Source organism: Schistocerca serialis, chromosome 6, assembly GCF_023864345.2.
Source record: "Schistocerca serialis cubense isolate TAMUIC-IGC-003099 chromosome 6, iqSchSeri2.2, whole genome shotgun sequence".
Classification (NCBI taxonomy): Eukaryota; Metazoa; Arthropoda; class Insecta; order Orthoptera; family Acrididae; genus Schistocerca; species Schistocerca serialis.
In genome coordinates, this window is record NC_064643.1 from 170,283,119 (window position 1) to 170,309,934 (window position 26,816).

Sequence of the window (26,816 nt, forward strand, 5' to 3'; positions counted from 1 at the left end):
AGTGCCATCGGCAAAGCATGAAGTTTTGATGTCTTCTCCATGAACTTCAATTCCTTTCAAAATTTCTCCTTCGTCTCCTTTACACGTGGAAGGAATTTATAGCCACGCAAAACATGACAACTCAAATGCAAATTAACTGTTCTTCTTCAGATACATTAGCACTCTCTCTTGTGTGATACATTTCAATATTTTCTACATTTCAAATGCCATAACGCTTCACAGATTAAACAAAATTCAGCTTCCACTGAATTAGGATACACAGCAAAAATTATTTTGAAAAATCCACCACAATAATGATGAAATTGTTTGATTTTGTCTCTTAACTCTTATCGCTTTTATGGAAAATTGGAAATTTGTGGTAAGGTCTTATGGGACCAGACTACTGAGGTCATCGACCCCTAAGCATACACACTACATAATCTAACTTAAACTGACTTACGCTAAGGACAACACACACACACACCCACGCCCGAGGGAGGACTCTTAACCTCCGACGGGGTGAGCTGCGCAGACCGTGACAAGGCGCCCCAGACCGCTCGGCTACCCCACTGTGCTAACTTTTATGTGATCGTACTAGAATATGATCTCTAACTTTATAAATGATGGGTTTAATTAGTCAGTCATGTATACTAGTACTGTCGTGGCTCAAGCTGTTCAACAATTGATTCAAATTTTCGAAATTTCTCAGCGCAACTATTATGTTTCTATATTTTGCTGTAACGTGTAAAAAATGAAAGAGCACGGTCAGCTAGTCTTAAAGCTGGCCTCTACTTTGAAATTAGAAGATGCCTGACACCATTATCTTCCACCAGTTTTCCACAATTAAGATCGGAACTTGGACGAATTATCTGTTAAAATGCAATCAGGTCTCACTGTATTAATGGAATAGTTTTCTCCGATACTCTCCATCATCATTTTCCTATTTATTTCATAGCATGTACAGTCAAAAAACCTTACAGAATACTTTCAACACCAACCTGATCTGCAGTAAGTTCCGTTTACTTCTTGCTATAGGTCCGGAAAGCTCATCTGCAACCTACTGTCTAGGATTATCAGGTTTAATATTATGCTTGAAACCTACGTTGTTATATTGTTCAGCCTTTGGTCTAACAAACATTACATAACTTGAGGATGAATCTAGTTCTCTGAGCCATATTATCGAATGTAATATGATCCTACAACCTCAACAGGCGTTTCTTGGGCCAAACATATCCATAACTACAATGGATGTTATTTGCACGTTCTTCAAAGCAGTAACTGGGTATGCACAATGGCCAATTGTCTAGATTCAAATTAGCTCCTCGATATAGTAGATATCAGTGTTCGAGGTAACAAATGGTTCAAATGGCTCTGAGCACTACGGGACTTAACTTCTGTGGTCATCAGTCCCCTAGAACTTAGAACTACTTAAACCTGACTAACCTAAGGACATCACACACATCCATGCCCGACGTAGGATTCGAACCTGCGACCGTAGCGCTCGCGCCTAGAACCGCTCGGCCACTCCGGCCGGCCTCGATGTAACACCTTCGGGTTTTCACTTCCGGTGGTTTCTTCTATCTTGAGAACTCAATGGCAGAGCGTTAATTGTGCTGGTTTTCGTAACGGTCGCCCTCGCGATTGACTGTTCAGGAGCATGCGCAGTGGACGTCGAACCGATGGAAAATTTCAAGAACGAGTAAACAGGCGTAGTCTCTCCTGTCTTCTGATTGGCGGAGATTCCTGCCACCACTAGAGAATTTGTGTTGTGGATTTGTCTGTTCGCCCCCAACAGGGTTTTTCGGTCTCCGCGCTCAGGGGCGAGGCAGATTGAATTTAGGTCAGAAGTTAGTAAATTGCAGAAGAGTCGAATCACAGGCGAGTCGCTGTGCTGCTGTGTGGCGAGTGTACGTCGCATGTGTGCTCACTTAGTGGTGATTTTGGACGAGAATCATCTCAGGTTTTTCGAGTCGGAAACTTTCTGTAATTTTGAAGTCATTTGTTGGAAGCATTGTGGTGTACTGTTGAGTGATAATTTTTGGATCATTTTACGAAATTCAGATGGGGCGGAACCTGTTCTTTACTAGTTTACATTAACTTCACCCACTCCGATTCTGACATCACTTGGTGTTTTCTTCCCACTTCAAGGCAAAAGCACGATATGGCTACCCAAACCATCACAGTACTCCTGCCATATTTCACTCTTGGAACTAAATTCGGTCAGAAGTTAGTGCGAGACAAGACCTAACCGACTAAATGAGTTTCTCCCATTACCTAACCGACTAAATGAGTTTCTCCCACTGCTTCACAGTCCAGGTTTTATTATAGCTTTGGCATCACGTTTTTCTGTTAGGGGTATTTGCATCGCTGAAGAGTGGTTTTGGAATTCCAGCTCGTTATACAATTCCCTACTTCTGGAGCTCCCTTCATGCTGTTTTGCTGCTGAAGGGATCCGCGAGTCTGACGTATAGTTCTGCAAAGGATTTTGAAACTATGCTTTTATTTTTCGTCAATCCGCAGCTCGTGGTCTCGCGGTAGCGTTCTCGCTTCCCGCGGACTGGGTCCCGGGCTCGATTCCCGGCGGGGTCACGGATTTTTCCTGTCTCGAGATGACTGGGTGTTGTTCTGTCGTCTTCATCATCATCATTCATCCCCATTACGTTCGCTGGAATCATGTTCAACGACCGTCTGTCACGATCGCTCAACGCACACTGTAGTCAGCATTGTGACTTAGCGGATGATTTTTTCCGCTTTCCCTCTATGCGGTATAAATCTTCGGCACGGTTCCTCTTGAAACACGAAACACTTCGGCTCCCTTGGTTACGGAAGCAGCCACGCCAGCGCCAACAATTTGCTCACATTCATATTCGCTTAGCTCCGACATAATGCACTCGCGACTACTACAGAACGTCGTTCTGATCGCGGCTGACACTTGCAACGTTCGGAGGACATTGCACAGGTGCCGCTTGTGGTCAAACACAACAGCGCAACCTGCGGCCATGGTTCAGATGGCTCTGAGCACTATGGGACTTAACTCCTGAGCTCATCAGTTCCCAAGACTTAGAACTACTTAAACCTAACTAACCTAAGGGCATCACACACAGCCATGCCCGACGCAGGATTCGAATCTGCGACCGTAGCAGCAGCGCGGTTACGGACTGAAGCGCCTAGAACCGCTCGGCCACAGCGGCCGGCTGCAGGATGGCAGGCGTAGCATGGCATTGCATTTGCGTTCAAGCATGCATTTCTCGCGGTGCTTCCCTATTTTAGTCCAACATGTGTACTTCAGGTGAATAAAACATGTAACCTTACACTCCCTCGGATTTATACCAGTATTTCCGAGAGCAACGCGCACACCCACTTCTGTAGCATTACAAACTGGTTTTCTCTTACCAGTAGAACATATTTTGCTTTCGAAAAGTTTATCCTCTTAGACTTCATCGGTCCTAATCCTTTTTTTTTGTAAATACCTGTAAAACATTAATTCCAATGGACGTTCTTCCTTTTTTACAACAAGTAATTCTACCGTCTCCAGCCTCGCGACACCATATCTCTCCGCTCTAGCCATGAACACTATACTGAGGAACTGCATATCCCAAGCATCAAAATAATTTAAATCAATGTTCCAATGATGGAAATTCATGTTTTACTGTTAGGAAATCATTGTCAACAACACATTGATAATGAAATAAATTGCACATGATGATTTCCATACAATGAGGACACAAATATACTTTATGTATTGAAGATATACTGAAGAGCCAAAGAAACTGGTATAGGCAAGCGTATTCAAATACGGACATATGTAAACAGGCAGAATACGGAGCTGCGGTCAGCAACGCCTATATAAGACGGTAAGTGTCTGTCGCAGTTGTTAGATCGGCTACTGCTGCTACAATTGCTGGTTATCAAAATTTAAGTCAGGTTGAACGTTGTGTTATAGTCGGCGCACGAGCGATGGTACCCAGCATCTAAGAGGTGGTGATGAAGTGGCGATTTTCCCGTGCCACCATTTCACGAGCGTACCGTGAATTTCAGAAATCCGGTAAAACATCAAATCTCCAACATCGCTGGGCCGGAAAAAGATCCTGGAAGAAAGGGACCAACGGCGACCGAAGGGAATCGTTCAACGTGACAGAAGTGCAATCCTTCCGCAAATTGCTGCAGATTTCAGTGCTGGGCCATCAACAAGTGTCAGCGTGAGAACCATTCAACAAAACATCATCGATATGAGCTATCGGAGCCGAAGGCCCACTGCTGTACTCTTGATGACTGCGCGACCCACAGCTTTACGCCTTGCCTGGGCCCCAACACCGACATTGGCCTGTTGATGACCGGAAACATGTTGCCTGGCCGGATGAGTCTCGTTTCAAATTCTATCGGGCAGATGGACGCGACGGGTATGGAGTCAACCTCATGAATCCATGGACCCTGCATGTCAGAAGAACAGTGATCAAGCTGATGGAGGCTCTGTAATGGTGTGGGGTCAGTGTAGCTGGAGTGAAATGGGAACCCTGATACGTCTAGGTACGACTCGGACAGGTGACACACACGTAAGCATCCTGTCCGGCCACCTGCATCCATCCATGCCCATTGTGCATTCCGACAGACTTGGGCAATTCCAGTAGGACAATGCGTCATCCCACACGTCCAGAATTGCAACAGAGTGGTTCCAAAAACACTCTTCTGAGTTTAAACATTTCTGCTGGCCATCAAACTCCCCAGACATGAACATTATTGACCATATCTGGGATGCCTTGCAACGTGATCTTCCGAAGAGATCTCCGCTCTCTCATACTCTTACGGATTTATGGACAGCCCTGTAGGATTGATGGTATCAGTTCCCTCCTGTACGACTTCAAATATAAGTCGAGTCCGTGCCACGTCGTGTTGCGGCACTTCTGCGTGGTCGCGGGGACCCTACACGATATTAGGCAGGTGTACCAATTTCTTTCGTTCTTTAGTGCATATAGAGGCATTGTCTAAAGATATGAAGCAAGCTGGTCAAGAGCTTATCAAGATATTTGGTAATGTCTTTAAACGATTATTTATATTTATATAGTTGTATTAATTTTACATATATTCATGTGCCATATACGTAAAAAATACAGATCCTATGTCCGTCCGAACGATTATTAGAGTATCGTGTAAAAGCCTGAGGTAAATCTGTCACGATACTTTCTACATTTTTGCTAACAACGACGACTTGTCTTTATGTAGTATAAATGACAGTGATAAGTCTGAGTGGATCAGTGTTTCCGCTGCTTTATGTCTGTCTTCAGGGATGTCAAGGGATATTAGAATAAAAAAAGAGCTGTTTAGTAGCAAAAATCTTATAATAGACTCATCAAATGCAGAAATTAATTTATTGCTTTTGTTGGGCTTTTGACCTGGACATAACGATTCCTCTGTCTTTCCCGACGAAATGGCTATCGATATATTTCAGATTCCAACGGGAACAACAAATGTGACTCTCGATAAGGAAATTCTTCGACTGTGGAAAGTATTTTTACTGAAATTGTCGGACAATTTAATTACCGATGGCTCCGTGTCATTTGAGGTTTATCAGGAAAACAATATTCTTAAATTTCATTCATCTGTGGGTTAGCAGATTTCACGAATTGCTGTACGTATGCTCGGTACGCAGCACAGTAAGCTGGGCAACAGCCAGGACCCCTTGTTATTGCACCACAATTCTGCTTAAATAAAACTAGTAATTACTGTGATCTGCCTCAAATCATTAATTTTTCTTTCGTCAGGTGTTCCTGGTGTAAGGAAAAGGTTTCATTCCGACCCTCAGGTGACACGTCGCTTCATTGTGACCACTGTGATATACAAACAAGGAACTGTTTCATTGTTACCAAAATATATATTATTCAGAAATTATCATAAGAACTGTGTTGCGTGAATTGGTATAAAATGATGTACGTACAAGAAAAATTTCATTTTAATAAATTAAAGTCACGATTGGAGGAAGTCGTCTGTCATGTAATAGCAAACACTGCCCTGATTTATTTTCCTCTGGTAGTCACCTTTGTAAGAATTACATATGCAACAAGCTAGCTGTCGATACGAACTGCCTCTTATTGAAAACCTTAATGAAACGTGACATTTTTGTATGGTTTAGGTGCTTCATATTTGCTGAAGTCGCTCTGGATATTAACACTACGGAAAATGAGACGTTTACTTTGCGCATAAAACGTCACATTGATAGGATATTTAACTGTCAAAATGGTTTCCTTCGAATCAGTACTAAATTAAGGATATTTAGAGAACAGAAGACGCTGCGAAAGCAAATGAGGTGTCAATAGGATCACGCTTTCTGAACAAATGTTGAAAATGAAAAACATTAAAAGAGAGTTCTAATGTTTTGTGCAATGATTTGTCTAAAAGCAAGGAAAAAATCAAGTGAGGGTCGTCAAATGCTTCTCTAATCTGTACTTTTTTGTTACTTTTAGACAAACCATTTCACAAATTACTTGACCGATTTTTTTCAAATGTTTTTTACTGTTAAACTCATCATTCAAAGAGGGGTGTTCCGCCACATTTTCTAGACAGTCCCTTGAAATAAGCAAGCTATGAAATCGTCCAGTACGATGAAAATGCTTCCTCTTGTGTGGTAACTGCAATTTAAGATTAACTGGAACGTAGTGAAAAAATAAATTATATGAATCATTGGTTCCAGAGGAGCGCTTACAAAGCAACGTCGAGGATGCAGCATGCTCACTTATTCGTGTACGTTTTCTTACAGATTAATTCAGCTCAGCACAAAGAAACGTCTTTTCAACGCTACTGGTGGACGGTTGGCGCACTCATCTACTCTGCGAAGCTTAATGACGTACTCGAGATGGCAGTGGAAATTTGTTTCACGTGTGTAGGTCTGACAACGGAACTTTCGCACAAAGTAAACATGCAACTTATCTCAAAACGACTTATCTTGAGAAGGTATGGTGGGGAAGGACGCGTAGCGGCAGTGATTTCTGTTGCTTATCTCTATTTGGGTTTCAGCACTGGTAACGTTGCGTGTATAAGTCTATTCCTACTGATATCCAAACTGCGGCTAATCGTAAATAACTGATGAATAAAAGCGGAAAAAAGGGGCTGCAGCACTACAGGGCTGGTGCAGCGTGGCCTGAGAAATGTCTCAGAAGGAAATGAACACTATACTCTGCTTTAAACAAGTAGAAGTGCGCCTAAAGTAAATAGAGTGTTGACCCAGCTCACTTAAGTAGTAAGAATATTGTGTAACATATATAACTGTAAATTTTGTATAAGCCTTTTAAAGCATCTTGGAAATTTTACTCTTAGTTCCCATTACACCAGTTTCATAATTTGTTTCGTTGCTGACATTAACAACCAGTCTCAGTTGTAGTGTGATATACACAGCCGCAATACAAGACATAGTAATAATTTTAATGTAGGCTTTGCCCTCTTGTCTAAGGTTCAAAGTGTAGTTAGTATTCTGGTGTGAAGATATTAAACAAGCTCCCGTGTAAGATAAAGAAAATAATTGGGTATGTCTGCTAATTAAAAAAATTAAGAACATAAAGCAAATAATTGGGTATGTCTCCTAATTAAAAAATTAAGAACATAAGGTAAATAATTGGGTATGTCTGATAATGAAAAAAATTAAGAACATACATCAAAGATATTCAACAAGCTCCCATTTAACATAAAGCAAATAATTGGGTACGTTTGGTAACTTAAAAAAATTAAGAATATACATCATTAGAGACTATCTCTACAAATTATGTGAATAGATTCAAGGATTGAAAAAGTCTCTTAATTATTTGACAAGTAGCAGTATCCATTGTATATCTGCATGACAGATGGTAATGTACTGGGGGCAGGACTCAGTACTTAAGTGTGTATGTATTTTTTCTTAAAAACCAATGTTTCAAAATAAAAATTAACTTATCAATAGGAGACGAATGGTAGCTATTCAGAGTAACTGAGAAGGCAGCAGCTTGTTTCAAAGTAGCAGTTTTATTTCTGATTTACTTTAAATTTAGGTAATATAATCATGAATAGGTTTAAGCATTTTATTATTCACTAGTCTTTTCGACACTGCTTCACCCATGTATACATTCCACATATATTCGTATATTACACACATCTTCTCCTCTTCCCTCTCTCTGTCCTCTCTATTTTCTCTGCCTCATCTCTCTGTGTCCATTTCCCCTATTTCTAATCATCCCATACTCATAATCTGTGTGACTATCTCATCTCCATACCTCTTCATCCATGTCCTCCTGCTCCCTTTTGTCTGTCCTTCCTCTTCCCCATTCTGTCTGTCCATCTCCTCCTCCCCATCAGCTTGTATGTCCATCTCCCACTCCCATCCCTCTGTTAGTCCATCTCTTCCTTCCCCCTCTGCCCATCTCCTCTACCCCCACTCTCTGTTTTCTAAACCTTCTCCCCCCTCTCTCTTTGTCCATCGATCTATGCCCCATCCCTGTCCCCTTCTGCCTTCACTCTTCTTCTATCCTCTTCCTCATCCATTTCAACTTCGACCAGCCATGCCTGTCAGCATGTGTAGCACCTGCAAAACAAGTCAATAAAGCAGGCTGATACTACTCTCACAACATGCCTGTTGGCCGGCCGATGTAGCCGAGTGGTCCTAGGCGCTTCAGTCTGGAACCGCGCGACCGCTACGGTCGCAGGTTCGAATCCTGCCTCGGGCATGGATGTGTGTGATGTCCTTAGGTTAGTTAGGTTTAAGTAGTTCTAAGTTCTAGGCGACTGATGACCTCTGATGTTAAGTCCCATAGTGCTCAGAGCCATTTGAACCATTTTTTTATAAACCCAACATAGCTGATACAAACATTGCTTTTTGTGTGCCAAAGTTGGCTAAAATTGATCCAAGGGTTGGGAGGAGATTCTGGACATACATACATGGCACTTCATTTACTACAGTTGATACAATGTACAGATTACAGTCCTGGCGTTTGCTTGTGTTTTGTTAGTGTATACCTCGACTCGGTCCACATCCCAGAAGGTTCTTCTTTATGACATTTACAAAACATGATGAACGAATGAATGAATGAACTGTTACTATATTTAATCTGTAGCTTTGTCCTTCAGAAGAATTCGCCCTTCAGAAACTAAGTTTTGTTTAATGGATACAGAAGCCTTAAAATTAGGGACTCAATACTATTTGCAGTCTTTTCCCTCTAGCGAATGACATTAACCCTAACTCATTTCTTGCTAGGTGTGTGCTACAATATAGAATTGCACAGAAGGAAAAGTATGCACACTGCACTGTAACTGATCACGAAATGTGAAACCGACTGCTGTTGTTGACGAGGATTGCAGTTTTCACATGTGTACCCATGATAAGAAGTGGCCACACAAGAATTGCTTGTCAATGGAGCTGGAACCGCAGCGATCTCCAGTGGCACTTGTCAACTGCAGCTGGTGCAGCAGAATCAGCTTCAGGAAACAACCTGCGTCAAATAGTGTTTCTACAAGACCTATAGGGAAAATCCCGATGAACATTATGGGAGTGTCAGTTGGCTCAAAGGTACTTAAAAAATTTTCCATTTGTCCTTGATCAAACATCGCTGATAATGGTCAGATAGGCATCAAACATTTGCAAAAGCAATTTTCATGTAATTGACCTATCTGTGCAAATACCACTATCATTAGCAATAGTTTGCATCTCAATGCCTTCTAAGTTTATCTCAGACAAAGTTGTCACTATCACACCGACACAGATCCAAGGTTCATTTCTGAGGGGCTTCACAGTAGTTTACTTCCTTTCCCCTCCCCCATCATTACCCCTTCCTCCACCACCTCCTAATATAAGCACCTATCATACCCTCTTTCAATGTGCCACACATGCATAAGATTTTAATACTAATAATAATAACAATAAAATATATAAAAAGTTTCAGTACAAGAGACATAATGTTTTATTATTCCATGATGTTTCGAGCTAATTGCCAAATGTCAATAACCTGTTGCTACGACATTGCGGCGCAGTGTGTTGTGTCCATTTTCAGATGTATACTGGTGACAGTAGAGTGAGCTCCCCTATTCAAGATCCTTCCAGTGCAAGCATGGCGTACCCAGTTAACATCAGGCATTCCCTCTGTAATTTCATGGAACAATCTATACACTGGGAAAGTTTTAAATTTATCTATTTTTTTTTTACGTCAGTGCTTAGTACATCGCATTACTACAATATCAAGTAAATTGCACTTCAGAGAAAACGAATCATGCGAAAGTTTGAGAAATACGTCTTCATGCAATCAGTTTAAGAATAACAATAGGAACAGACCTTTACAACTTTGACATCATGAAATACCAAAATATCAAATCGAAACGTGCGTTCGCCAGTATCAATATATCACTCTCACAAATCCTGGCCACGGCTGTGTGTTCTTCCTGTGGCTATTATCTGCGACAGAATCGGGCTGTGCTGGAACTAGGGAATTTTCAGCGTGGAACTGATGGGTCGCTCTTTGCCTATTCCTCCTAAATGTGTTGCGTCTGGAGCCTACATGGCTGGCTTACAAGGAGAGTAATTTTCCCCATGGTTGCCAGTGTTTCCAACATTCATTCCAGAAAAAGTTGTTAAAATCTTGCCAGAAGGGAGCAGCTTATGAGTAGAGAAGAACTGTAAGCAGGAAAAGGCCAGTGCGGATGCCTGAATTCTATTTCTGATCGGCTGGAATGCCTAAAGGTGAATTAATTTTGTGGAACATTTTGGGCGCACGAAGTCAGGGGATCGACCGACAGTCGTGTGGATGAGGTGACGAATTGCGGCTCCTCTGACTCAATCTCGGCGTTTTGAAGTGATTATTATTTGGGACGTCGGGATTCAGTGAACTTTCATGATAAGCGATCTACTTTACCAGTACAGAAGGCCTACATATCATTCTAAACTGCTTATCCGCGCACGAACGTGGAATTCTGCTCAGGCACTTTCTTGTTTTTGTAAGCGAGTGTTGCGGATTAGTGAGCACAGATCTGCTCGGTAAAAAGACCTCAGAGCACATCATGGAGTCGGTAGCTACCTGGACTGGTAGTATTTTAGTGAACGAGACACACTTGGCTACAAATCTGAGAGCGATGTTTTTTGCGTGACTCTTTCACCTACTAAATTTGAACTGCATTCCAGTTTTGTGGTTGTGATCATTGTCGGTGAGACCTGCTATCGGCCAGTTTGAGGCAGAGCACTGAACTGTTAGCGGTCAACATATTCTAGATCAGCAGTCACATCTCTGAATCTTTCGCGGATCAGAACAAGGCTGGCGACCCTAGTTTATATAGATTTTGTTCAAAATGGTTCAAATGGCTCTGAGCACTATGGGACTCAACATCTGTGGTCATCAGTCCCTTAGAACTTAGAACTATTTAAACCTAACTAACCTAAGGACATCACACACATCCATGCCCGAGGCAGGATTCGAACCTGCGACCGTAGTGGTCACGCGGTTCCAGACTGACGCGCCTAGAACCGCGCGGCCACACCGGCCGACATAGATTTTGTGTATCAGTGCTTAGAATTATCCTGTCCCGAGAGGTAAAGGTTTCCAATTAATTTGCGAAACAGTATGTTGCTTAGTTTGTCTCGCACGCCACATGTAGCCAAGAGTGCAAGAATTTTGCCCTCGGCCGAGAGTATGTAATCCATGAAAGATTCGACGAACAGACCAAATGAATGTTTCGCCTTGACACACGCACACGGGAAGACAGTTTAGATTGTTCTGTATGCTTTTTGTACCAGAAAAAAACCTCGTTGATCACGGAGGATCAGTAACTCCCAACTTTTGAAATGATAACTACTTTAAAACACAAACTCTGCCCCAGAGGACCCACAATTTACCACCTCTGACGACACCTGTCGGGCGATCGCACGACTTCGCGGACTCCCAAAGCACTCCACAAAACTATTTAACCATTCTTTACAGACGAATGGAATAACTGGTAGAAACCGACCTCGGGGAAATCAGTCTGGATTCCATAGAAATGTTGGAACACGCGAGGCAGTACTCACCCTACGACTTATCTTAGAAGGTAGGTTAAGAAAAGGCAACCCTACGTTTATAACGTTTGTAGACTCAGAGAAAGCTTTTCACAATGTCGACTGGAATACTCTCTTTCAAATTCTGAAGACAGCAGGAGCGAATGCTATTTACAATTTGTACAGAAACCAGATGGCATTATAAGAGTCGACGGGCATGAAAGGGAAGCAGTGGTTCAGAAGGGTGTGAGATAGGGTCGTAGCCTATCCCCGATGTTATTCTATCTGTGCATTGAGCAAGCAGTAGAGGAAACAAAAGAAGAATTTGGAGTAGGAATTAAAATCCAAGGAGAAGAAATAAAAACCTTGAGGTTTGCCGATGGCATTGTAATTCTGTGAGAGACAGCAAAGGGTTTGGAAGAGCAGTTGAACGCAGTGGATTGTGCCTTGAAAGGAGGATGTAAGATGAACATCAAAAAAAGAAAAATGAGGATCATGGAATGTAGTCGAATTACGTCAGGTGATACTGAGGGAATTTGATTGAGAAACGAGACAAAGTAGTAGATGAGTTTTGCTATTTGGGGAGCAAAATAACTGGTGAAGGTCGAAGTAGAGACAACACAAAATGTAGACTGGCGATGGAGAGGAAAGCGTTTCTGAAAAAGAGAAATTTGTTAATATCGAGTATAGATTTAAGTGTCAGGAAGTCTTCTATGGAAGGTCCGCCCCAGTAGCTGAGTGGTCAGCGTGACGGATTGCCGTCCTCTGGGCCCGGGTTCGATTCCCGGCTGGGTCGGAGATTTTCTCCGCTCAGGGACTGGGTGTTGTGTTGTGTTCATCATCATTCCATCCCCATCCGGCGTGCAGGTCGCCCAATGTGGCGCCGAATGTAATAAGACCTGCGATATGGCGGCCGGACCTGCCCCGCGAGGGGCCTCCCGGCCAATGACGCCAAACGCTCATTTCCATTTCTATGGAAGCATTTGTATGGAATGTAGCCCCGTGTATGGAAGTGAAACATGGACAATAAACAGTTTAGACAAGAAGTGAATAGAATCTTTCGAAATGTGGTGCTACGGAAGAATGCTGAAGATTAGATGGGTAGATCACATAGCGAAAGAGGAGGTACTGAAGAGAATTGGAGAGAAGAGGAATTTGCTGCACAACGTCACTAGAAGAAGGCATCGGGTGCTAGTACACGTTCTGAGGCATCAAGGGATCAGCAATCTAGTATTGGAAGAAAGCGTGGAGGGTAAAAATCGTAGAGGGAGGCCAAGAGATGAATACACCAAGCAGATTCAGAAGGATGTAGGTTGCAGTAGGTAATCGGGGATGAAGAGGCTTGCACAGGATGGAGTAGCATGGAGAGCTGCATCAAACCAGTCTTTGGACTGAAGACCGCAACAACAGCAAGGCACTCCAGGTAGTCAGTCAAGAGCAGGACGCCGTCATTCTCACTGGCCAATTCGTGCTCCTGTCTATAGTACTTCTGAATGCGGGTTCCTTCTGCAAAGGACTTCACTTTTTGTACAACGGATGGTAGAAACATCAGTCGTCTTGGGAGAATTAATTGCCCTGTAAGTCAGTCGTGTAGGTTCCGGGCACAACCCATTTAGAAGGCCTGGGGAAAGACCAGCCCATCAGCTCTAGGCTGAAGAAATATTCCTTCCTGCACTACTGCCTGTAACAGGGGTGGGCCCCTGGGGGAAGGATACTCTGCCACAGCCAGGAAACGAGATGTTACAAGATCTGCAGTCAGTGGATATGCAATCATGTAAATGACAGGAATGCAGATTCCGTCAGTCGTTTCCGTCTACCCGTCTACACTCAGTAAGTCAGTCTTTTCCTTTTGGATAATGGAGGGTGTTTCTGCTTTCCGTCATTCAAGTTTCCTCGATTTACCAGTTGTACACATGGACCTACGCACCATTGTAAGTATGCTGTTTAGGTTTTTATGTTGGTAACGCCATGTAGTGCTCTATATGAAAATCACTGACTGTGCTGTGTGAAGGCTGTGGTTGGTTTGCATTGTTGGAGTATATGCTATTGTAGTGTTGGGCAGTTGGCTGTTAACAGCGCGTAGCGTTGCGCAGTTGGAGGTGAGCCGCCAGCAGTGGTGGATGTGGGGAGAGAAATGGCGGAGTTTTGAGAGCGGATGATCTGGACGTGTGTCCATCAGAGACAGTAAATTTGTAAGACTGGATGTCATGAACTGCTATATATATTGTGACTTATGAACACTATTAAGGTAAATACATTGTTTAAGTTCTAGGGGACTGATGACCACAGATGTTAAGTCCCAGTGATCAGAGCCATTTGAACCATTTTTTAAATACATTGTTTGTTCTCTATCAAACTCTTTCATTTGCTAACTATGCCTATCAGTAGTTAGTGCCTTCAGTAGTTTGAATCTTTTATTTAGTTGGCAGTAGTGGCGCTGGCTGTATTGCAGTAGTTTGAGTAACGAAGATTTTTGTGAGGTAAGTGATTCATGAAAGGTATAGGTTATTGTTAGTCAGGGCCATTCTTTTGTAGGGATTATTGAAAGTCAGATTGCGTTGCGCTAAAGGTACCGTGTGTCAGTTTAAGCACAGTCATGTATAGTTTTTCTAAGGGGACGTTTCACCATTCTATCCACGTGGGCAGGCTGTCATGTAGTCAACTAAGGAGACTGCCTACACTACGCTTGTCCGTCCTCTTTTAGAATACTGCTACGCGGTGTGGGATCCTTACCAGATAGGACTGACGGAGTACATTGAAAAAGTTCAAAGAACGGCAGCACGTTTTGTACTATCGCGAAATATGGGAGAGAGTGTCACAGAAATGATACAGGATTTGGGCTGGAAATCATTAAAAGAAAGGCGTTTTTCGTTGCGACGGAATCCTCTCACGAAATTCCAATCACCAACTTTCTCCTCTGAATGCGAAAATATTTTGTTGACACCGACCTACGTAGGGAAGAACGATCACCACGATAAAATAAAGGAACTCAGAGCTCGTACGGAAAGATATAGGTGTTCATTCCTTACGCGCGCTATACGAGATTGGAATAATAGATAATTGTGAAGGTGGTTCGATGAACCCTCTGCCAGGCACTTGAATGTGATTTGCAGAGTATCTATGTAGATGTAAATCTATCCTGTACAGGCTGCCAGCCAGTCTAGGAATATTTAAGAATTTACTTTAAGAATTTTTTATTTCATAGACACCAGTTGCGTAATGCAGACAGTTTTCCAGCTTCACTCTGTATGACTTTGCCTCGCCTGCACGACCCATGCTATCTGCCTTCAGAAACAATGCACTTCTCCACAGTTGAAACCGCTGACAAAAGAGCCCTTGGGCCCTCTGCTTAGTTCATTGGCGAATCAGTATCATCGGTTTAGCCAATAGCAAGTCAGGCTGTCACATTTGTGATCGTTGGAGGTTTTTGGAGTGCTGAACGCAGTTGTTTTATCTCTTGTAGTCCAGACTTCAGCCAGAGCAGACATCTGTCTTAGTTTCCAGAATCAAAGCAGACGACCTAGTAATCAAAGCAGACGACCTAGTGCCATCTCACCGCTTGCCAGGGCAGGCCACCAATAACGCAGATGTGAACCGCCAACTCTCCCGCTTCCTGTTCCCGTAGGCCCAAACCATAGACTAGCAGTCATTCTGTAACTTCCACTTCCTAGGGCGAAGCCTCATGTAACCTTTCATTGAGAATATAGATCCAAGCTTCACCGAATTTCTCTCTTTCGTTCCCACCAGCCAATCCATTCGGCGCCCCCCTCTCCCGTCCTTGCCACTGGTCGCCTCCACGTTCTGGGGGTGGACTTGTACAAATTTGGTGTCACAAGTGCGATCGCTTACTGTTCGGCCCGCAGGATGGCCTTGAAAAAAATATGGTTCACGTCTGTGCAGTTGGTGACCGGTCACGGTGAGCAGTGAGAGAGGCAGACATTATTACAAGGGTTTTCTGGTTGACTGTCTAAATCTCAGAGCCCAAAAGAGCCATCTTTTTGGATGACCCACTCACCCAAAACGACATTCTTGATAAGAGCACAGGTGCAAGTGAGACAGGACCTGTGTAGGACTGAAACTATGGGAACAAACATTCTTGGATTCCTGACTAACTTTGGTGTACATGATGTACGAGGGGAAGTCAAAAAGTACGGGACTTTTGAGAAAGGGGATATCTATTCTAATGACAAAAAACTGAAACATGAATTATTTTTCTACATAACATCCCTGCACTTCGACGCACATTGTCCAACGTTTCACAAGTTTTTTGATTCCGCCGGAAAAAAAGCTTTTTGGTTGCATCTGTAACCAATTTTGCACTGCATCAATGACTTCTGCATCGGTTGCACATCTTCTTCCCCTGAGCACTTCCTTCAATGGTCCAAACATATGGAAGTTGCTTGTACCCAGGTTTTGACTGTATGCCGGGTGTTCCACCAATTCGAATCCAAACTCCTTTATTATTTCGGCCTCCTTTTGGCAGAATGTAGGCGAAGGCTAAATTGCTGCAAGATGACACTTTTCGCAGTTTTTCTCGACGCTTGGATTTGACTGCAGGTTTCAGTTTAGTTCGTAACACATGACAATATTTATCACTGTTCACGGCTTCTCTTCTTGGGGTAAAATGAACGGTTAACATAATAATCGTACGTTGTCGTTAAAATTTCTAAGCTTCTAGTGATAATGGGTGTTCCCAAACCTTACTCACAACCTTACTTTCCAGTTTGTGATGACGTACCCACGTTTCGTCTACAGCATCGATTTTCTGTAAAAACCCAACTCCTTCGTGATGAAAACGGGCCAAATGTTTACGAGAGATGTCCATCCTTTGCACCTTACGCTGTGCTAACAATTGATTCGGTACCTACCGTGCATATACTTCCAGAAAATTTAGCTTGTCGTGTAAGATGGAATATGCTGAACCATGAGTGTACGTAAAGTATTGGCGATTCGTGTTTTCCATCACCATACCCTCAACGATTTCCAAACTGCTTTCAGTTGTTGACGTCGATGGCCTGCCCTTCCTCGTCACATAGATAAGTTTGTCTCTTTGAAGCGCTCCACCCATTCGTAGATTTTCCTTCGCGATAAACAGCTGTCACGACACTGTGCTTGCATTCGACAAATAATTTCTGCAGGTTTAACACCCTCCGCAAACAAAAAGCGAATCACTGCCCTAATTTCCCCCTTGGTGCAGATCGACAATGGTGCTGACATGTTTTACGGTCTGCTACAATACAACGACTAACGCGGGAATATGAGTGACGCGTTGTATAGAGCTGTTGCAGACGACAATACTTCAGCCCTGGATACTAGCAGTGTTACCAAGCCCTACGGCGAGAAAATGCAAAAGTCCCTGTACGTTTTGGCTTCCCTTCGTAGTAACACTGCCTGGAACCATACAGACCAATATGCAAGAAATAATTGAGGATGAGGAACCCATTTCTGAAGAGAGAATTGAGGGTAGAGGCAGACAGATGCCATTGCCTATCCGAAAAGTACACAGTCACCTGACCCCCTAAACATCAGTTACAAAGTAAGCTATTACGTCTAACTAACTTTGAGTGGAGTCTGTTGTATCCAGTTTTGGAGGGGTATTGCCAGCCGCGGTAGCCGAGCGGTTCTAGGCACTTTAGTCTGGAACCGCTGGCCCTTTGTGGCCGAGCGGCTCTAGGCGCTTCAGTCTCGAACCGCACGACCGCTACGTCGCAGGTTTGAATCCTGCCTCGGGCATGGATGTGTGTGATGTCCTTAGGTTAATTAGGTTTAAGTAGTTCTAAGTTCTAGGGGACTGATGACCTCAGATGTTAAGTCCCATAGATCAGAGCCATTTGAACCATTTGGAGCGGGATTCACGGTTTTTGAGGAAAGGCAATACGTGCCCACTGCTGGCCTCCTTTACCACGAAATCCCTCCCAGGAATGTCAGGCCAACAGATAGAAGCCATACGGAATTCCGCATCAATTACAGTGCGTGTGGAAGAAACAGTCCAGCAACAACATGATGCACTCATCAGCCAGTCTTCAACCGCGATAGTACCTAAAAAATTAATCACTCGTCAGAAGGCAGTAAACAAGAATATTTCGGCTGACACTTACCCGTTGCCATGTATTTGACAGATTGGGCACTGCAAATTTTTCACGTGAAGTCAGGATACCACCAGATTCCGATAGCCCTTCATGACTGGCCAAAGGGAGCTTTTGTGGTACCTTCAGGCTTATAGAGTTTTTACGAATGTCTTTTTCTAAGCCAGTGATGCTCGAAGTATCCTGTGCAGAGCCCTGGGCCTCAGCGAGGGCTCCGACAAAATAATATCGAGCTAAAGAACAAAGCATATCAAATCTTGTTAGCCCACCCGGTTGGCCGTGCGGTCTAACGCACAGCTTTCCGAGCGGGAAGGAGCACCTGGTCCCCGGCACGAATCCACCCGGCGGATTTGTGTCGGAGTCCGGTGAACCGGACAGTCTGTGGATGGTTTTTAGACGGTTTTCCATCTGCCTCGGCGAATGCGGGCTGGTTCCCCTTATTCCACCTCAATTACACTAGGTCGGCGATTGCTGCGCAAACAATTTCTCCACGTACGCGTACACCACCATTAGTCTACCAAGCGAACACAGGGGTTACACTCGTCTGGTGTGCGACGTTCCCTGAGGGGTCCACCGGGGACCGAACCGCACAGTAACACTGGGTTCGGTGTGGGGCGGCGGAGGGGTGAAGTGGACTGCGGTAGTCGTCGTGGGGTTGTGGACCACTGCGGCTGCGGCGGGGGCGAAGCCTCTCCGTCGTTTCTAGGTCCCCGGTTAACATACAATACAATACAATAAAAAATCTTGTTACATACTGAGAAAAAACTTGTAAATATCATATCAATGTTGGTCTTATAAAAGCTATTTTCTTTCGTAGTGCGTAATAATGAGGTGACAAGCTTCGAAATAAATCTACGATCATGCTACGATCAAAGAGCACGAGCAAAACAATTCAGCCTGAGTGAGCAGGTCTGTGGTGACTCGATCCTCGTCAATAAACATGCAGGCAGCAGCCATGCTGACGCCTTCTCCTTCTCTCTCTCTCTCTCTCTTTCTCTCTCCCTTTCTCTTCCTCCACACTGTCTCATACACACACGCCGCAAACATTCCACTACGCTCTTTCCATTTCTCCCTCATTCACAAACATCTCGAACGGCCTCGAAGCTTTTCGACACATCACTATCTGTGCTTCACCGTCTGGGAATATATAAAAACGGCGCCACGCATCACAGAGTGCAGTTCCTACTCTAGTTTGCCTCAATTACGCCAAATTAATTTTAACTGAACGACGTGCATAAGAATTTGAAGGGGATGGAACTGCTTTGTGTTGAACTCTTTCACTAGAGTAATGAAGTGCTATATTGTGTTCACCATAAGAATAAACCTGATGTGAACATTACACATGTATTCTTCCGCGTTTGCTTCAATCTCATTGGATTTCGTTTCACGTGGAGTTGAAGCCAAGCTGTGTCCAACACAGCCAAGTACGATCCTAAAGGATACGTTTTAAGCTGTGTCACACGCACAGAAAATGAGCGTTAATGTGGGACAACAGCGTTACCGGCGCATTTAACTTCGACAGCATTGGCCAGCCAGCTGATCCAACTAACCTGCAATGATGTGAGCAGTCGCAGTTAAGACGTAAAAGGTGACGAACGGATAAACAATATAGCTTCCAATGTCATTTAATTTTTAAAGAGAATGAAAAAATATTTGGCAAAACTCCAGCACTACCGCACGCGCCTTCTGACCAGACGGAAAGCATAAAACACTCTCGTTCTCGCCTATCATTGTATACTAATTATAAACAAGAGCGATGAAAATTCCTAACTTAAACACAGAGTAATTTTTCCTAGCGAGCTATGTGTGATGCAAAAGCACAGTGCAGAAATTACACCGTATTATTGAATACTAAAGCCACTGAAGGTATTAATTACAATCGGTCGCCTGGTAATCTCCTCCGTTATCTGAATCCGAGAAATACATGTCAGTTCTGGAACTGTCATCTGTTACGTTGATAACGAGTCGATTAACAACAGAATACACGAAGCCAATCACGGACCGAATTTCCCCCTCTTCTTTTCTGACATTCCGTTCTATACTCATGCTCATAAATTAAGTATAATGCTGATACATGGTGAAACAACGTTCTGGTGGGCGGTTTGCGGGTTTAAATCACCTCGTGGTATGACCATGCGGTACATTTGACCTGTGGTCGTCGCACGGTGGCGCTGGCGGCAGTCCACATACGCAGAGGTTTAGGTGCATGTCAGAGTACGGTGCAGCGAGTAAGTGTGCAGTCGTTTGAAGACGTGCTAATGGTGACTGTGTATTGAAAATGGCTCAAGGAACACATATTGATGACGTTATGAGGGGTAGAATACTAGGGCGACAGGAGGTTGGTGTAACACAGCAGGTCGTAGCACGGGCCCTCCATGAGCCACAAAGTGTGATCTCAAGATTATGGCAACGATTCCAGTAGACAGGAAGCGTGTCCAGGCGCTACACTACGGGACGTCCACAGTGTACAACACGCTGACGGCCACGGAGTACAGCAGGTAGCCTTGCTCGGGACCTTACCGCAGCCACTGGAACAGTTGTCTCCAGACACACAGTCTACAGACGACTGAACAGACATGGTTTATTTGCCCGGATACCTGCAAGGTGCATTCCACTGACCCCTGGTCACAGGTGAGCCCGTAAAGCCTGGTGTTAAGAATACAGTACATGGTCATTGGAACAGTGGTCCCAGGTTATGCTCACGGACGAGTCCAGGTATAGTCTGAACAGTGATTCTCGCCGGGTTTTCATCTGGTGTGAACCAGGAACCAGATACCAACCCCTTAATGTCCTTGAGAGGGACCTGTATGGAGTTCGTGGTTTGATGGTGTGGGGTGGGATTATGATTGGTGCACGTACACCCCTGCATGTCTTTGACAGAGGAACTGTAACACGTCAGGTGTGTCTGGACGTCATTTTACACCAGTATGTCCACCTTTTCAGGGGTGCAGTGGGTCCTACCTTCCCCTTGATGGATGATAACGCACGGCCCACCAAGCTGCCATAGTGGAGGAATACCTTGAAGCAGAAGAAATCAGGTGAATGGAGTGGTCTGCCTGTTCTCCAGACCTAAACCCCATCGAGCGCGTCTGGGATGCTTTCGGTAGATGTATCGCTGCACGTCTTCAAGCCCCTAAGACACTTCAGGAGCTCCGACAGGCACTGGTGCAAGAATGGGAGGCTATATCCCAGCAGGTGCCCAGCCACCCGATCCAGACTATGCCAACCCGTAGTGCGGCCTATGTACGTGTGCATTGTGTTCATATCCCTTATTGATGTCGGGGTACATGCGCAGGAAACTGGGGTTTTGTAGCACATGTGTTTCGGGGCGGTTTTCACAATTTATCTCCAATGCCGTGGACTTACAGGCCTGTGTCGTCTGTGTTCCCTATGTGCCTATGCTATTAGCGCCAGTTATGTGTAGTGCTACGTTGTGTGGCACCACATTCTGCAATTATCCTTAATTTATGAGCATGAGTGTATATCTCGCCTGCGTGCGGCAGTGACACGTGAGAAAGCTGCGTGCGTTAGTTCCAGTGCGTCTGGCAGCTTATTAGTTTTGTTATTTCTCACGACAAATCCGTTTACTTGGCCCCAGATCAGTTCTGTTTGGTTCATATTGTAATGGTACAGTGGCAAATGAGAAATGCAGCATTTGTATGCTGTGCTCGATGCTGTGAAAATGATTGTTTTTTGATGTTTCTATGACACTTACCACTTGGTTCGTGTGAGACTAAATCTGTGGTACAAAACAATGGACATAGTCCAAATTTGGTTTTTCATTTTTATCCTAAAAAGTTAAATTGTTATGTTTTCTTAATTTAAGCAACCATTATCAACAATCTTTCATAAAATATCGACAATTAAGAATTTATAATTGAAATGAAAACAGGAATTTCGCGTGCAGTGTGTAATTAGAAACAAGAAAGTGTGCATCAGTCATAAAAAATAAAGATGAATTTTACAATTACGATATGTAAGTACTTCACTGAACGAAAAAAAAGTTGAACAATGCGAAATTTGAACCTCCGATCCCAAAACTACATCAGATTTATCTGTCTACTACGCTGCCGATTCCGATGTACATCCCATGTGTATGTGTATATCAACTATATCAAATACAGTCCCCTGGAAGGCTTCAAAGCCGATTTTTTTTCTGTAAATTTATGAAAAACATTAAGAACAACGTGTTTCTCAGCACCTTTTAACCGTGTTCCACACGCGTGTTTCACTACGGTGCAGGAGCAGCCTCAGCCATTTTAACACTACATATTAACAGCCCGACAATCAGAGAACAACAGTACAGAGATTGCGACTGTACACGATTTTTTAAATAAAAAATTACGTAGCTAAAGTGTGATTAAGAAAAACGTCGATGGCTGTTAATACATTAGAAATCTTAAAGTTTCATTTAACGTAACTTAGTAATAAGATATCTAATACATACGTAGGACCTACTTCTAAGAGCGTAACAACACCAGTGTACGTGTGCTACGGTTTCTGACCGATCATCGCGTTTGTGTTTGTTTACATCAGGGTTATTCTAATGATGATGAGAGAATAGTCGGCGTTTCCTTTTTGCGAAGTAACTTTGATCTAAATGTAAGTTGCAACTGCGTATCTTTCGCTATACATTCCTAAGTATTTCACAATTTCACGTTTGCACATGCACTCTTACGTCCGCCAGAGACAAGTTCAGACAAGTTTTTGGTAGCAAAGTTATTCATGCCGCTCAGGCGGTATGGTAGCCAACGTCCGTTTTGTCGATTTTAGTGGGCTGTGATCGTTTATCTAGAATATGATTAGTTAGTTATGAAATTAGTCCTTTGCTACAAGTTTCATATTTACGTTTAGAGAGAACCACTGTATTTGGCAGTTTTGTTAATGGGAACCTTCAGTAAGGAAAATATTTTGAGTAACCAGTAAAGAGTTAAACTTATCATTTTGTATTGTGTTTAGCTTGAGATCTATCTTGCGCCCTCTTTTTAATTTTAAAATCAGAACCAACCTTTCATAAGGTAGGATCTACTTATTTTTCGAAAGCTGTCAGTTTATTGCCGCTGTACTTCACCTGTACATTGTACGCTACTCAACTTTACCTGATGATACACAGACCTACCACTTCCTATTATAAGCTATCTTCATTTATGATAGAAAAGTCTTTTTGACATTTTATTATGTTAGCGTTATGTTCGTGGCATTCTGAGAAAATCATCCACCTGGTTGCCTGGTTGCATCCATTAATGAGAAATTTTTCTGTTATTCTGAAGGAGAATGACTATGTCATATGTGTGGCCCAGTTGTTTCGGCTATGCTGTAGAGGTTTCTCTGGGAAACCTTTACACATACAGTCCTAAAGAAAGATATCCGTCGCTGGCGATTTGCTTTGGGCCAAGAGGAGCAAACCTGGGTACAATAGTGATTCTGTAGGCAACAGCAAACGTTTTTTCCATGAAGGCATTGACTATCTTGTCTCAAGTTGGGATAAATTTATTACCAGTTATGGTGATTACTTTTTAAATAATAAACAAGTTAGTTATTTTTTCCATTTGCCTTGTTTCCATTTGACTGCCCCTTATAGTTTAAACAAATTTTCTTCAGAGGTGCTAGCTGCATGTTCAGACATTTCCCAGCTTCACTCCATATGGCTTTACCATGCCTGTGTGACCTGAGAACTGGTGCAGTTCTAACCAGTTGAAACAGATAAGAGACGCCTTCAACCCTTCGCTGAATTAGCTGATGAACCATCACCATTGGTTTAGCCAATACCAAGTATGGGAAGCAGTTTACATGTTGGGTAATTGGGTGGAACACCTTGAGCCCTCCGCTGAATTTGCTGGTGAATGCATCCCATCAGTTTAGCCATTGGCAAATGTGGGAGACGGGTCACGTGTGGGGTCATTGGTTGAGATGCCTACAGCCCTTTGCTGTATTTGTTGTTGAATCCGCTCCATCAGTTTAGCCAGTAGCATGTGTAAGAGGGAGGTTACATGTGGGGTCATTGGATGAGACACCTTCAGCCCACAGTTGAATTTGTCAGCAAATCCATACCATCAGTTTAGCCATTAGAAAGTGTGGGAGGTGAGCCACGTGTGGGCTCATTGGATGGTTCTGGAGTGCAGAACACAATTGTTTTACTCTCTTGCAATCCAGACTTGAAGCAGAACAGATCTCTCTTAGTTTTCAAACTTCAGAGTGGAGGCCCTAGTGCCATTCGGCTCTGTCACTGTCCACCAGGACTGGCCACTAGACACGCAGGTGTGAACCCCCATCTCTCCCTTTTCCTGTAGTTGGGCCCAAATTGTATACTGGCAGACATTCTGTAACTTCTACTCATTAGTGAGAGCCCTCATGTACCCTGTCATCGAGAATATAGATCCAAGGTTCAATGCATTCCTCAAACAGCCATCCATTTGAGCGCCCTGCTGTCCCTTCCTTGACACTGGTCGCCACCACGTTCTGAACCTCTACAAACCTGTGCTAAATGTAGCTGTAATTTCTAGCACCCCCTGCCATTTCCAAGACAGTTTTCATGCTGCTTAATTCTCCAAATGTTTCCTGTGAAACTTGGAGGGTGATAGATGTCTAAAACTATGTACTTTCACTAAAAAATTCTTGATCTCATTTCTTCCCACCCATCTCCCACTGTGCCACGTGGATCCAAGCCTGCATCTACATGAGTTGCTAAACTATACGCAACCACTGGTTCAATAAAACTTCTCGGCAGCTCTATATAGCCATCAGTACCTTTGGACTCGAGGTCATGGTAGCACTATTGTCCACAAACATACTGCTTACCGAGGTTTTATTACAACAAACAGTGAAAAATCGAGGTTTTTTTGTTATTTCCGTATTGTGCCAGTGCTTAGGAACGGGATATTCTTGTGGCAAGTAAGTGCTAATACAAAAATCACTTCATAACGGCTTCTGACACGTTGTGCTAACCATCTGCAAGGAGTCCTTGTGTAGCATTGGTTTACGTTTCGCAGCAAGTTTACAAAATCCCACTCAAACTTGTAAATGCTTCCCGAATTGATGTCCCACGCTATGATGTCTCTAACCTCTCCGTGTTCTACTCCCCGTATGAAGATGGCTTGATGCTCGCGAGCCAGATAGAGACTGGGCTATGCCACGTGGCGCTCTAACAGGCGGTCATTTTTGTCGACAGCCCCCGGAAGCGGTGGAGCCGTGGGAGGGCGTGCGCGACGCCATCTGCGAGGGAGCGGAGTGCGCACAGCTCGACTTCTGGGAGCGCCACTACAAGGGCGACGAGGACTGCCTCTACCTCAACGTCTACACGCCGCTGGTGAGTCGCGCGGCGCTGCTCTGTTTTAAGCAAACACTTCCTTGTGCAAACGTACATTTTAGGTTAGCCGTTACTGTCACCAGAATCAGCTGAAATACGTTAATAGCTACTCGCTATAAATACTTTAGCATACATCCACTAATATTAGGAACATAATCCTCAGCAATGCATTTCGAGAGTGAAGCTCCTTTCATCTGGCTGTCTAAGCTAAAGCTACCTGAACAAGTACTTCAAAGGCACACAAGGTGAAATATAGCAACAAATAAAATTATTTTGACATGAAGCACTTGTCTTACTTTAACCCTAGAACGTCTGGGCTGGGTGTGTAGACCCACTAGTTTGTTTTTGCTGAATTTATATTCTTATAGTTGCTGATATGACTCGACTACTCTGCTAGCTTCTTGTAACATCCGAGAGAAAGCGCTGATGTCGTGAATGAGGTTTGCTTTGTTAAGACATCGTTTGGCAGTCTTCTAAAAAGCACGCTAATGTGCCCGACCGTTTACGTTACTAATTTCTACCAGTGCGATCCCCTTTTTATTTTTGTGTAGGGCTCTCATTGAGTTGCTTGGCGTACCATTTGTGATGTCCTAAAACTGAATTATCTTTTTCAATAGTTTACAGTTTAAAATGGCAAGAGAAAATCTTTCAAGCAATATCTATATTGATTTAGTTGGGAACAAATATACAAGTGACCCAAATGTAGCTGGCCTACAAGTTTTGAGGAACTGAAGGCATATTTACTTAGCTGGAACATTGAATGGTGGTAAAATGAATACCGAAGACGTTTGGAATACAGAGGGGACCACAATATAAATCATTTGAGCAAGTACATCATTGAAAAGGTTCAGATTTTTGATACGTTGTATCAGGTTTGACAACATCCATATGAGGGAACAAAGAAATGCACAAGATAATCTTGCTACCATAAGATCCATACCTGATATATTTGTCTCCAACTGCAGTGCAAAAAAAAATGGTTCAAATGGCTCTGAGCACTATGGGACTTAACATCTGAGGTCATCAGTCCCCTAGAACTTAGAACTACTTAAACCTAACTAACATAAGGACATCACACACATCCATGCCCGAGGCAGGATTCGAACCTGCGACCGTAGCGGTCGCGTGGTTCCAGACTGAAGCGCCTTGAAGCGAACTGCAGTGCATATTTTGCTCCATCATAGAACCTTACTTTGGACGAAATGGTCGTTCCATACAGAGGCAGGTGCAGGTTCTGGATGTATATCCAAAATAAATCTGCTAAGTATGGGATCAGGTTTTCATCCTGGCTTATTCTAAAACGTACTATGTAAAAAATTTGGAAGTCTATGCAGGTGCACGACCACAAGGACTGTACAAAGTTACTAATAAAGCAGACGGTGTTGTTTTGCGTATTGTAGATCCAGTAAAAGGATCTAAAGAAATCTGACAGTAGGTAATTAGTTTATTTCTTACCCAATCGTCAGAAAAGTAC

The 26,816-nt window shown here is 43.4% G+C and overlaps 1 protein-coding gene across 1 annotated transcript in view; it reads left to right on the forward strand.

Annotated features, from left to right (window-relative positions):
- LOC126484718 (juvenile hormone esterase-like) overlaps positions 1-26,816 on the forward strand; it is a 362,359-nt gene that overhangs the window by 69,962 nt on the left and 265,581 nt on the right. The window contains exon 2 of the mRNA XM_050108314.1: positions 25,205-25,342. Coding sequence (XP_049964271.1) covers positions 25,205-25,342 — 138 coding nt within the window. The remainder of the gene's footprint in view (positions 1-25,204; positions 25,343-26,816) is intronic.